A 12,095-nucleotide genomic window follows, 5' to 3' on the forward strand; every position below is an offset into this window, starting at 1 on the left:
TCATACATACATTGGGAGGTGAAGCGGTGAACAGTCGAAGCCAGCGTCCTCGCTTCCCACATTCACACAGCAATGGTGGCGAGCTCACACCGACCGACTCATTTGAGCCAATGTAGGGTTCAGTCAGTGTCTTGCCCAAGGACACTTCCACATGTGGACAGGAGGAGGAGCCGGGATTCGAACAGCCGACCCAGGGATCATTGGACGACCTGCTCTACCTCCAGGTCGTCCACAGCCGCAAATAGGCATAGTGTCTATTTTTGTCCTATACACAAACATTAAATTCCCATTGACAATGAATGGAGAATTTTACGTCATATAGTGTCTGAGCAATTAGGCATATTAGTGACTATTTGACGTCATGACGTTGCAGTATAGCCTATACGATGTTAAGAGCGCCCCTCACACGTCACACGCGGGTGTGATGTCGTTTTAGATCAATCACATTTGAGATCGCCGCTGATCAAAGCAGACACCATGTCACAGCTTCCGTGCTGTTCCCCGGTGGGGGGGGGGGGGGGTGGGGGGAACCTTCCCCCCCCCCCCTCCTCCTCCTCCTCCTCCTCATGTCTTTGTCTCACCTCCATGTGTTTCAAATTGTTTTCCGATCACATTCTCCGTACACACAGACCACTTGTTAATGTCAGCCAACGGCCGCCGTTCACAGCTAGTCAGTGCCGCCGCCTCTCGCTCTCGCTCCCGTCCCGAAACCATCACACGCGAGCGGAGTCCATGGATTCAATTAAAGAGTGTTTTAGGCCCAGTGTAAGGCTAAGTGGGGATGGCAGGGGGTTTACTGGGATGGTACAGTGGAGGGGACTGGGAGCACGCCTTGTGGTATACGCGGCTCACAGCCCGCCGACAGCTGGCACACATGAAGGGGAACCCACCAGCGCTGGAGACTAAGTCACTGTATAAGAGAACCCACCAGCACTGGAAACTAAGTCACTATATAAGAGAACCCACCAGTGATGGAGTATACTGTTTAGAGGTATTTGTGTACTTTACTTGAGTATTTCCAATACTTAATAATCTACCCCACTACATTTCAGAGCCAAAATGTTTACTTTTACTCCACTACAATTATCTGAAAGCTTTAGTTACTTTGGATATTTAAATTGTGATTAGAAAACATACATTAACCTCTTCAACCCATATACATTTCAGCCATTTGAAAATAGCAGATCATAGATCGACAGTAGAACAGTATCAGACTGTGGTTGTACTGGTCAGTATAACAGTATCAGTCTGTGGTTGTACTGGTCAGTACAACAGTATCAGACTGTGGTTGTACTGGTCAGTACAACAGTATCAGACTGTGGTTGTACTGGTCAGTACAACAGTATCAGACTGTGGTTGTACTGGTCAGTACAACAGTACCAGACTGTGGTTGTACTGGTCAGTACAACAGTATCAGACTGTGGTTGTACTGGTCAGTACAACAGTATCAGACTGTGGTTGTACCGGTCAGTACAACAGTATCAGACTGTGGTTGTACTGGTCAGAACAACAGTATCAGACTGTGGTTGTAGTGGTCAGTACAACAGTATCAGACTGTGGTTGTACCGGTCAGTACAACAGTATCAGACTGTGGTTGTACTGGTCAGTACAACAGTATCAGACTGTGGTTGTACCGGTCAGTACAACAGTATCAGACTGTGGTTGTACTGGTCAGTACAACAGTATCAGACTGTGGTTGTACCGGTCAGTACAACAGTATCAGACTGTGGTTGTACTGGTCAGTACAACAGTATCAGACTGTGGTTGTACCGGTCAGTACAACAGTATCAGACTGTGGTTGTACCGGTCAGTACAACAGTATCAGACTGTGGTTGTACCGGTCAGTACAACAGTATCAGACTGTGGTTGTACCGGTCAGTACAACAGTATCAGACTGAGGTTGTACCGGTCAGTACAACAGTATCAGACTGTGGTTGTACTGGTCAGTACAACAGTATCAGACTGTGGTTGTAGTGGTCAGTACAACAGTATCAGACTGTGGTTGTACTGGTCAGTACAACAGTATCAGACTGTGGTTGTACTGGTCAGTACAACAGTATCAGACTGTGGTTGTACTGGTCAGTACAACAGTATCAGACTGTGGTTGTACTGGTCAGTACAACAGTATCAGACTGTGGTTGTACTGGTCAGCTCCCAGGTTTTAACCCATTCTGACCGGGCACCCATTTTGGTGTCAGCATCATGTTATGCTTTAGCTATTTAAAAATAGCAGACCTACAAGCTCACCGAGTGGCGCGATACCAGCTTGTAGGTCTGCTATTTTTGAAAAATCTGATCTCAGGTCAGAATGGGTTCATCAGACCAGTGTGTGTCCGGCGGAAACCTCGTATGAATCTGATCTCAGGTCAGAATGGGTTAATGTGTGTATCTGTGTGTGAATGGGAAGCAGGGTGTTGCTGATCAGCAAACCTACCCTGGGAAAAAATAATGATGAAAAAACAGTACGTAATGACTTTCCACCACTGTTAGGAACATCATGAGCCCATTAGCATCAGTCTCTCCTTGTCCTTATGAAACTCATCGTGTGTGTGTGTGTGTGTGTGTGCGTGCCCGTGCGTGCGTGCACGTGTGCATACTGTAAACAAGGTGTCACACAGCATGTACACAGTACAATTCTTCTCCAGTGGAATTTTGTCCTAAAGCAATTTGGTCACACTTTAATTTCAAGGACCCCCATAAGTATAACTCACAGATGGAACCAAATGGTTCCTATATACAGGATCTCCTCACTGGTCAACAAAAACACCTTGAAGACCCTACCTGGTACCACAGCACCTCTAAGGCCCTTAAAACAAGGCTCCAGACTTCCCAAAACAAACTGGTCAGGCTACTACTTGGCATCACCCCCCGAACCCACCTCACCCCTGCTCACTTTGACAGACTGGAATGGCTTAGGGTTGACGACAGAGTACAGCATCTTGCAATGGGTCTGGTCCACAAGATTCGCTACACCACCAAGATACCCATGTACCTGTCTAAATACTTCACCAAGATACCCATGTACCTGTCTAAATACTTCACTAAGATACCCATGTACCTGTCTAAATACTTCACTAAGATACCCATGTACCTGTCTAAATACTTCACTAAGATACCCATGTACCTGTCTAAATACTTCACCAAGATACCCATGTACCTGTCTAAATACTTCACCAAGATACCCATGTACCTGTCTAAATACTTCACTAAGATACCCATGTACCTGTCTAAATACTTCCTTAATGTAACAAACCATGTGCAACCCAGATTCGAAACAAACAAGGGACTAAATTAATTTCGCTCCTATGCCACCAAAATGTGGAACGCCCTACCAACAGTCATTAAGACATGTGTAAATCTCTTGACTCCTTCAAAACCGCTTTCAAAGGACACCTACGGATGGCTGCAATTCTAAACTGGCCCCCGTAAAACCTGAATCTTTCCCCCACCCACCCCTTTCCCCCCTCACTGTATATGTTTCTTTTCCCTTTTTACCTCCTATATGATGATTTCCTGTTTTGACTATATAGTTGTGTATATGCGTACGTCTCTAAATGTTTTGATGAATTGAAAATGGTGGGCCCTCTTGTAAACAAGTGTAATGCTTTATGGTGTCGTCCACTCACTGTTAACAGTTTTTGTATTGAGTTGTACTTGAAATGTACTGTAATTCTGCAAACTGTTAATCAATCAATCAATCAAAATGGATGGGTCCATTTGGTTCCAGTGGTAACTCTCAGAGTTGCAGACCTATTAGAGGTCCATTTATAACCCTCTCAGGGACCCCTGAGGGTCCCTGGACCCCACTCTGAGAACCACTGCTCCAAGAGACTCAAATTAAAAACATTATAATATATATAAGTCTTCTTGTGACCTCTTGTGGCTAAGATGAGAACAGGCATGACGAAAGGAGAACAACTAGCCTACTATAATAGTCAATATTTCTAAAGATCGCTTTTATCAGGTGGTGTAAAGTGACATTTTGTATTTTTTCAAATAAGTGTTAAATAGCGCTATATTCCCAGAGTAATCATTGCTATAGAGTTAAGAAATCACACGTGTGTGAAGTGAGGGGTGCTAATATATTAAAATCTAGCCCATGTTGCTATGATTAGGTGATCACCATTACATCACCATAGGTGATGTAATGGTGATGTAAAACATACACGGACAAAACAAACATTAAACTATCTTTATTGCTAATGGGATTAATTGTTAGGGACAAGATGACGTAATTTTCCCCTCAATGTCAATGGCGTTTTTAATGTTTGTTAACTTAATGATTAAGAGCGTCTGCTAAATGCCAAAATTGAAAAACAAACATAAAAATTGTATAGGCCCCTCAACAGGGTTTTCCCCTATCAAATAATACTTAGAGAAATCTACTATTAATGTCTGGCCTCACTGCATGGATTGTCTACAACCACTTATCCTTTTGAATGTGACGAGAGAACTGTTGAACTTCTATTTGCACGCACGCACTCGCGCGCGCGCGCGCGCACACACACACACACACACACACACACACACACACACACACACACAAACCAAAGGGTATAGGTGTTTACTTTCATTAGTTTATTTCAGAAATCTGACATTGAGTTTTAAAAATAACTGATCAGGTACTGTACATGTTTGAGGAACAGTGTAACATGTCTCCATGGTATTGCAAGGTTTCCCCTCTATCACCACTAGGGGGTGCCAACTATTTGGGCAATACAATCAGTATAGGCTCATTATTAGATTATAGGGCTTCTTTCAAATAGTTCCAGATAAATACAGCTTGTTCCTTTTAGAAATATAGATTTAAATAAAATAAAAACACACATTTTTCTCTCGCCCCAGAGATTAATTGTAATGTTTTTTTATTAATTTTCAGTGCTAAAAGTCCAGTCTATGTAGTACGCCTAACACATAGGGATTTATTCATATAATGCATGTATACATTTTTTGCTTTCAAGGAAGAACCACCTGTCTCCACAACGCATTGTGAGCTTGAAGATCAATCAGATTGTAGACAGAAGATGCTCTCATTGCTGGTGCAGCTTTCAATAGCAGACAAGACCATGAATCAGTGCAGGTTGTCAACGTTTTCGGTTGTCAAGGAACTGCAAAACACAACTTAATATGTATTTGGCTGCCAGGGAGGGACAAACCATGAAAGAAGACCTGTCAACATTTGTGACCAGATTTGACTGAGAGACTGCCATCGCGCAAAATACAGCTTTTCACCAGAGGAGCACAGGCAGACTCTTCACATACTAGAGCATGTCTGAAATAAGTGTCAGAGCTGAAATCGACATGTACATATGAAATAAGTGCTTTATAAACATGTAGCTATAGGTGTAATGTTAGAGACCACAGAAGTTAACCTTTTCAAGCTTGTTTTCTCAACTCGCTGTTTCTCTGCAAGACATTTCTCTATAAGCCATATCTCCTAAACTGGTGGGTCAAACCAATATGTCAATTTGAAGCTATGATTCCCTGCTTTCATATGACATGAAAAAACGAAAATTCAAAAAAATCCAACGGAAGTCCCTCAGTCAAATCTGGTCACATTTTGTCTAAATGTTTTGAATCTCTGTAGTCTGTACTGTATCGTTATGCATTGTCTCACAAGTGCCTTTCATACTAGGCAGGCATGTTTATGGTTTACCATATCTAATATTTCATGCACTTCGAGAACTCTGATTACTAAAGATTAGCGTGAAAAGTTTTTTTGCAGCATTTTAAATATATATTAAAAACATTTTTAATAATACCGGCGAATTATCATTTTTATCAGGACTGTTTATTCTGATCTATTTTGAGCATTTTATTTCTTTATTTATTTTTGTGTGTTTGCATTTTCTTTTGTATTGTTGTTCTTTCAAATGATTGAAAAACCGATATAATTTGAATAATAAGACAAATCACACAAAAAAACCCATTTCAGATACAAAAAAAAGTATCTTCCATATCATTGCCCTTGAGAATACGATACCCGATACGGTACACGATTGCAAATATCAGGCCAACGTATATCAGTCAATCCGGTACACGGACTGTAATTGACTGGATTTCATTTGCTACCCGTTGCTTATATCCAGTGTGAGGGACATGCTGACTCCCGTCATGGTGTCAGATCATGCTGACATGTTGAGTTTGGTCCATTCAAAGATGTCCTGCTCGCACACAATGTCTGAGTTGATGAGGAGGTAGCGGTCGCCCACGCAGAAGTGCTTTTGGCAGGCGGCGCACTTGAAGCACTCCAGGTGGTACACTTTGTCGCGCACGCGCATCGTCATCTCAAACGCGCGGATCCTCTTCTCGCAGGACGCGCACAGACCGTCCTGGCCGAACAGCCTGGCGGAGGAGAGAGGAGGGAGGAGGGAGGAGGGAGTCAGTCTGAGTTGCACTGTCGATATTCATCTGTTTTTTATGTGGTACTATTATATTGTATATCTCTGCTGTTGGGAAGAAACCACCAATGTTCACCTTATATAATTTAAAACAATGCAATACTGCCTCATCGAAGTTGGCATTTTGACTTTATATTGTCATTGACTTCCACGAGAGGGAGAGAGGTGGTGGAGTTAGCTGTTTTAGCAGACAGTTTGAGGGTCCAATGGAGTTAAAGGTTTTGTCCAAAGCGCTTTTTTAATACTTTTCATTGGTTCAATATTTTTTTACAAACAGATGTAAAGGGTGTTCAATAGCATTGATTCATGAAAAAAATAATAATAAAAAAAGACAGCAACAATATTCTGTCGGGTGGACAGTTTCCACCCGACAGAGATGACATCATACATCACTTACCACTAGAAAGGTAATTCTAATCACTTGAACCCGGGTGTCCCTATTTGGGCATATCATTATATAGGCAAAAAGAAAAACTATTAAAAACATTTTCCAAAAATAGCCCGATTTTCCAACAATTAGCAATAGCAAATGGCTAAACAGTGTCATGATGTGACACGTTGTGAGCTTTAAGTGACCCTGTACTGAGGAACTCGGCTTCCCTTCGCCCTGAGCCAACAACCGCCGTGGCTCTGAGGACGACCGACACTAGCAGGTGTCACTCAGGGAACGGAACCTGTCAGCGGCGATCACCTTCATCGACTTCCAAAAAGCTTTTGACACCCTATACGAGTCCCTGAGAAGGAGGTCCAGATGACAGAGGCAAGCAAGCTATAACCAGAGAGGTTCCGACCCCCCTGATGGAAAAACGTTGACATCCTCACGTGTGTGTGTGTGTGTGTGTGTGTGTGTGTGTGTGTGTGTCCTACACGGTCGGTGACACCCTAGCTGGCCCCCTTCCTGTTTATAGCGATGGAGTACCATGGCCAATCAGTGGCAGAGAGGAGTCACTGGGGTTCGGTTCACACTGGTCCCAGTGAAGACTAAGCGAGTACACATACCACCATGATGACTACCGACCTCCACTACGCACATGGCATTTCCTCGTGTCTCGCACACAGCAGAGAAAGGAAGTGAACTACTACTGGCCAGTAGAAACGGAGTGCCTCAAGCTCAATGCCAAGAAAACAAATGTTAAAGCGTTTAATGGTTAGTTCAGATCTTTGGACTAAAAGTTGTAGTAAATTCTGAATGCCAAAGGTATTAATTGATTGCCCGAGTCCCGTGGTGGGAGTTCTGCTCTGGTTTTGGTGAATATTATGAAGTTCCGGGCATTCGGTGGGAGTCACACATAAAAAATAAATGAATCCACAAAACTATAGCGTCATTTGTATTGTTGACATAGTTCTACCATAGTGCAACTTTCATTCAAATTTGACCTCTCTGTCACATGGAACTATGCTTTAGTGCTGCTGCTGGCCTAGTGTGATACTGGACACAAAAAAACATTGTGACAGAGGGGTCAAAGTTGAGCTATATGGTAGAAATAGGTCAACAATACAAATTACACTATACTGTAGTTTTGCGGATTGATTTATTTTTATTGCGAGGCCCCCAGACCCCCATGACTGACCGGAACTACTTAATTATTCACCAAAACCAGACCAGAACTCCACTACCACGGGACTCAAGACACTCAATCAATGAATACCTTTGCAACCACTATATTAATAGCAAGTATTCCCTAGAGCTTTAAGTCCAAAACTCTGAAATAACCCTTTAACACATGAGGACAAACGCATTGCCACTGCCCAACGGGACAGTGAGTGCTTGAGGCAGTCGAGCTATAGGACTACAAATATCTCCTTGTCTGGAACTGCTTTGACGGAACCGGATCAGAACTCTGGACTGGAATGCCTTGTATGGGAGTGTGGAAATCTGACATGGGAGAAGACCTGTGTCAGTGCTGCTGTATGGGGAGGCCATGGGAGAAGACCTGTGTCAGTGCTGCTGTATGGGGAGGCCATGGGAGAAGACCTGTGTCAGTGCTGCTGTATGGGGAGGCCGAGACATGGACACTATAGTCTAAAAGGACCCTGGATGGCGTCTACACAAGAATAAGCTAAAATGGCACTTGGAGGAGTCACTTGGGCGGACCACATCTAAAACGTGGACCTCTATACGGGGGGGGGGGGGGGGCCTCCCGCGGGTCTCAGAGCGAGAAGATTGAGGCTGGCATGCAGGGCCCTGCGTCAGGCACCCACCTGGAGCTAGAGGCAGTGGTGTCATGCTCGTAGAACGCAGTACCACGCCGTGGGACCAGTCATTTAAAACCAGTAAAGGGAACGGTGCACGCCCCCCTAGATTCAAGAGAAGACGCACCTAATCAACCTCGTGTCACCAAACTTTCCAAGACGCACAAAGTACCCAGTGGTCTAGGTTTACCTGGACCACTGGGCACCCAGGGCACTGAGGTCAAACACTCTTAACCCATTCTGACCTGAGATCAGATTCATACGAGTTTTCCACTGGACACACACTGGTCCGATTAACCCATTCTGACCCGAGATCAGATTCTAGAAATGTCTGTCGTTCTTCGATTTTTCAAAAATAGCAGACCTACAAGCTCGTAGCGCGCCACTCGGTGGCGCGCTACGAGCTTGTAGATCTGCTATTTTTCAATAGCTAAAGCATAACATGATGCTATAACACCAAACGGGGTTCCCGGTCAGAATGGGTCAAACACAAGGCCACTGAGCAGGCATGAAAAGAGTTCACGCGGTCCGTACCTGAGGTAGTCTCTCCGGCAGAGCTTCCTCCCCAGCTTGTAGTAGAGCCGTCGGCCCACCTCCCCCAGGCGACAGCCACACAGGTCGCAGCTCAGACAGTCCTCGTGCCAGTACTGCTCGATGGCCTTGAGGAAGAACCTGTCGCCGATGCTCTGCTGGCAGCCGCCGCAGTTCAGCAGAGACGGTGGCATCTGGAGCACCTCGTCCACTGGCTCGCTGCAGGGGGGGGGGGGGGGGGGGGGGAATTAAAAAACGTTCCGTGCACTGTGCCTACACATGTGTTCAAGATCTGATTTTAGGCATGTTTAAGCCTCCAGGAAAATCCGTGTTGAGGTTCTTAATCCACTGTTTTTCATTAAAACGTCTTTGTCCTACTGTCCAGTTGGGATTGTGTTGAAGTCCAGCGCATTTTAGAGCCGTGAGCCATGAAATGTTGCACAAACCTTGTGGTTGTCTTTTTTCCATTGTTAATATTGTATCTGTGTTGTCCCAGCCTTGTACCTATTGTTTTACCCGTTTCTCCGACATATTGTAAACCACATTTTTCACATGTGATTAAGTAAATGCAGTTGCTTTTTTCACTGACGAAAACTAAATAAAAACTAAGCTATGGTGACTAAAACTGACAAATATATATTGACAATTTCGTCCACAAAAACTAGACTCAAATGTTATAGGGGGGGACTAGTGGAGATCCAGTTTTATGCTAGGTTGCATTCTGAAAATAGCCGATCTACAAGCTCAACGCGGCTATTTTCAGCATGCAACCAAGTGTAACATTTGCCATTTCGATGGCATCAAGGCCCATCAAAAGGCATTTTTGTCAACTAAATCAACTGTAAAATAACATTTCAGATGACTAAAATATGACTAAAACTAAGTGGAATTGTATTCAAAACACTATGAGCAAATTTTGATTTATATTATATTTTAGTCAGTCTTTTGAATAATATATTATCACAATGTCAATAAGGTTTTTGGTCAAAGATATTGTGGCATTTTATTTTTCCCCACATCACCTATAGCTTTTCATTAGAGATATCAGAGATTTGATCTTTTTAAAGGGCATGAAATCCAACGTGAAGGCTAGACTGTCCAAATAAAGTTGATACATTAGTATGATCAAATGTTGTTACAGCATATATCCTCTTGGGGGAGCCATTACTCTGTTACAGTATTAGTGGCAAAACAAGTTATTTAAGACCACTTTCCAAAACGGAAATTAATTATTGAGTTTCTCCATGGTACAGTGTGTACTAATACGGTAGACGAAATTAAGATAATGACAAAGTATTATGTAAGCTGTACTACTAAAGCTACATCCCGCAATTGTTAAGGTAGACTGACTATCTTGAGCATTAATGTAGGCCTATTATATTCTTGACAATGCCTGATAAAATAAACAGATAGCCTACAAAACTATGATTTCAACAAGATACGCTATTATACACAGCAGTTATGTAAGCTATGATGAAAGTGTGAAATTAAGTCTGAATATTATATCATTAACAACCATATTAATATATTACTTACTCATTGGCTTCCATCGTCTTTCTCTCGATCATTGAGGCCATGTCATCCAAGCTGATCCAGGAGCGAGTTTCCGAGTAAAGAAAGCCCGTTTTTACGGTGTTTGCGCGTGTGTAACGGTATACATGGGACCTCTCTCTCTCTCTCTCTCCGCACCTGCGCCGCAGACAGAAGCTCAAAACTGGCTTATTCTGTGTGTGGTCAGTGTAGCCTAAATAATTATGATAATTTCACCCACATACAAAGCCCAGTCGACATAAATATATCACATGTACAAAAAAAAAGAGTAATAATAATAAAAAAAAATACAAATGCAAATAGCCTACAAAATAAAAAACGATTCCATTCCAAATAATCGGCTAAAAAACGGCCAAGGCGCTGCTATAGGTCATCGTTTCCTGAGGCGTTGATGATGAGGATAATATTTCTATAATTATTCTCCATGTCACTGAAGACAGACAGACAGACAGCTGAGCTGTGTGTGTGTGTGTGTTAAAGAAATAATCCTACCGCCACTTCATGAAGGAGCGCACCAGATCTCACACGTGATTATCCAAATTGAAAGATCATGTGTGTGTGCGACTGTGCGTTTATATGTGAGTGTGTAAGGAGCGGAGCGTGGCTCAGTGTGTTTCTGTTCTCTGGTTGTGTGTGGTGTGTGGACGCAGCGTTCCTCTATGGAGCCTTTTATTGTGCAGCAGCAGCAGCTATAGCTAGGCAGGCAGGCAGCCTTTGGTTTCCTGTCTGTTCCTGCATCACGACCGCTTGACACAATGAGGGGAAACGGTTCTTAAAGTGACAGATAGCGACAGATAGAGATTATAGAGACGCTGCAGCTGCAGGCTGCCATGGGGCTGCACTGAACTGCACGGGCATCGTGAGGCACGCATGCACGCATGGATGGTTTTGGTCAGAGACTGACTGCACTGCTGTGTCGTGACTGTGTGTGTGTGTGTGTGTGTGTGTGTGTGGGGGGGGGGGGGCATTCTATGTTTAATTGCCACATTCATTATATTTTGAAACAAGATCTAGTGGTGAAATAAGTCTATAGGCATGCTCAGACTTATAGGTGCTGTTGTAGCCTAGGCCTAAGTAAGTGATATTTGTTGGTTTAAAACGTTTGTTAAAATAGTTAAATAGATTCTGATAGTAGGCCTAGGCATATCAGTGTTTGTATAGTCTAGCTCCTAAGTAAATAGAAAGCCTACTTTTAAAGGAGTTTGTGTTGCATTCCTAAGCCAGTAGTACTTTGATGAGGGAGCCTCCTATACTATGGAGACTCTGCCATGCAGTCATTATCAATAACTATTGGCTTTAGGCAGTGGTGGAAAAAGTACTCAATTGTGAAAGTACCAATACTGCAATTTATAAGTACTTCATTACAAGTAAAAGTACGTAGTACGGCATCAAAATGTACTTAAAGTCCTAAAAGTAAAA

At 43.2% G+C, this 12,095-nt stretch overlaps 1 protein-coding gene across 2 annotated transcripts in view; it reads right to left on the reverse strand.

The window, feature by feature from the left end:
* The window catches only part of lmo2 (LIM domain only 2 (rhombotin-like 1)), a 196,466-nt gene extending 185,181 nt beyond the window's left edge, over positions 1-11,285 (reverse strand). The window contains exons 1-3 of one of the 2 annotated variants that reach the window (XR_014569130.1): positions 10,662-11,285; positions 9,129-9,344; positions 5,396-6,345 (exon numbers count right to left, since the gene is read on the reverse strand). Coding sequence is in view for 1 of the 2 variants with exons in the window: in XM_083762926.1 (XP_083619052.1) it covers positions 6,126-6,345; positions 9,129-9,344; positions 10,662-10,702 (477 nt within the window). In the remaining variant the exon portion in view is untranslated. Of the gene's footprint in view, positions 1-4,579; positions 6,346-9,128; positions 9,345-10,661 lie in introns of those variants that run through there. The other variant, XM_083762926.1, reaches the window with a different exon arrangement.
* Positions 11,286-12,095: the final 810 nt, after the last annotated feature.

This window comes from Protomyctophum parallelum, assembly GCF_964188405.1.
Source record: "Protomyctophum parallelum genome assembly, chromosome: 4".
Taxonomy (NCBI): domain Eukaryota; kingdom Metazoa; phylum Chordata; class Actinopteri; order Myctophiformes; family Myctophidae; genus Protomyctophum; species Protomyctophum parallelum.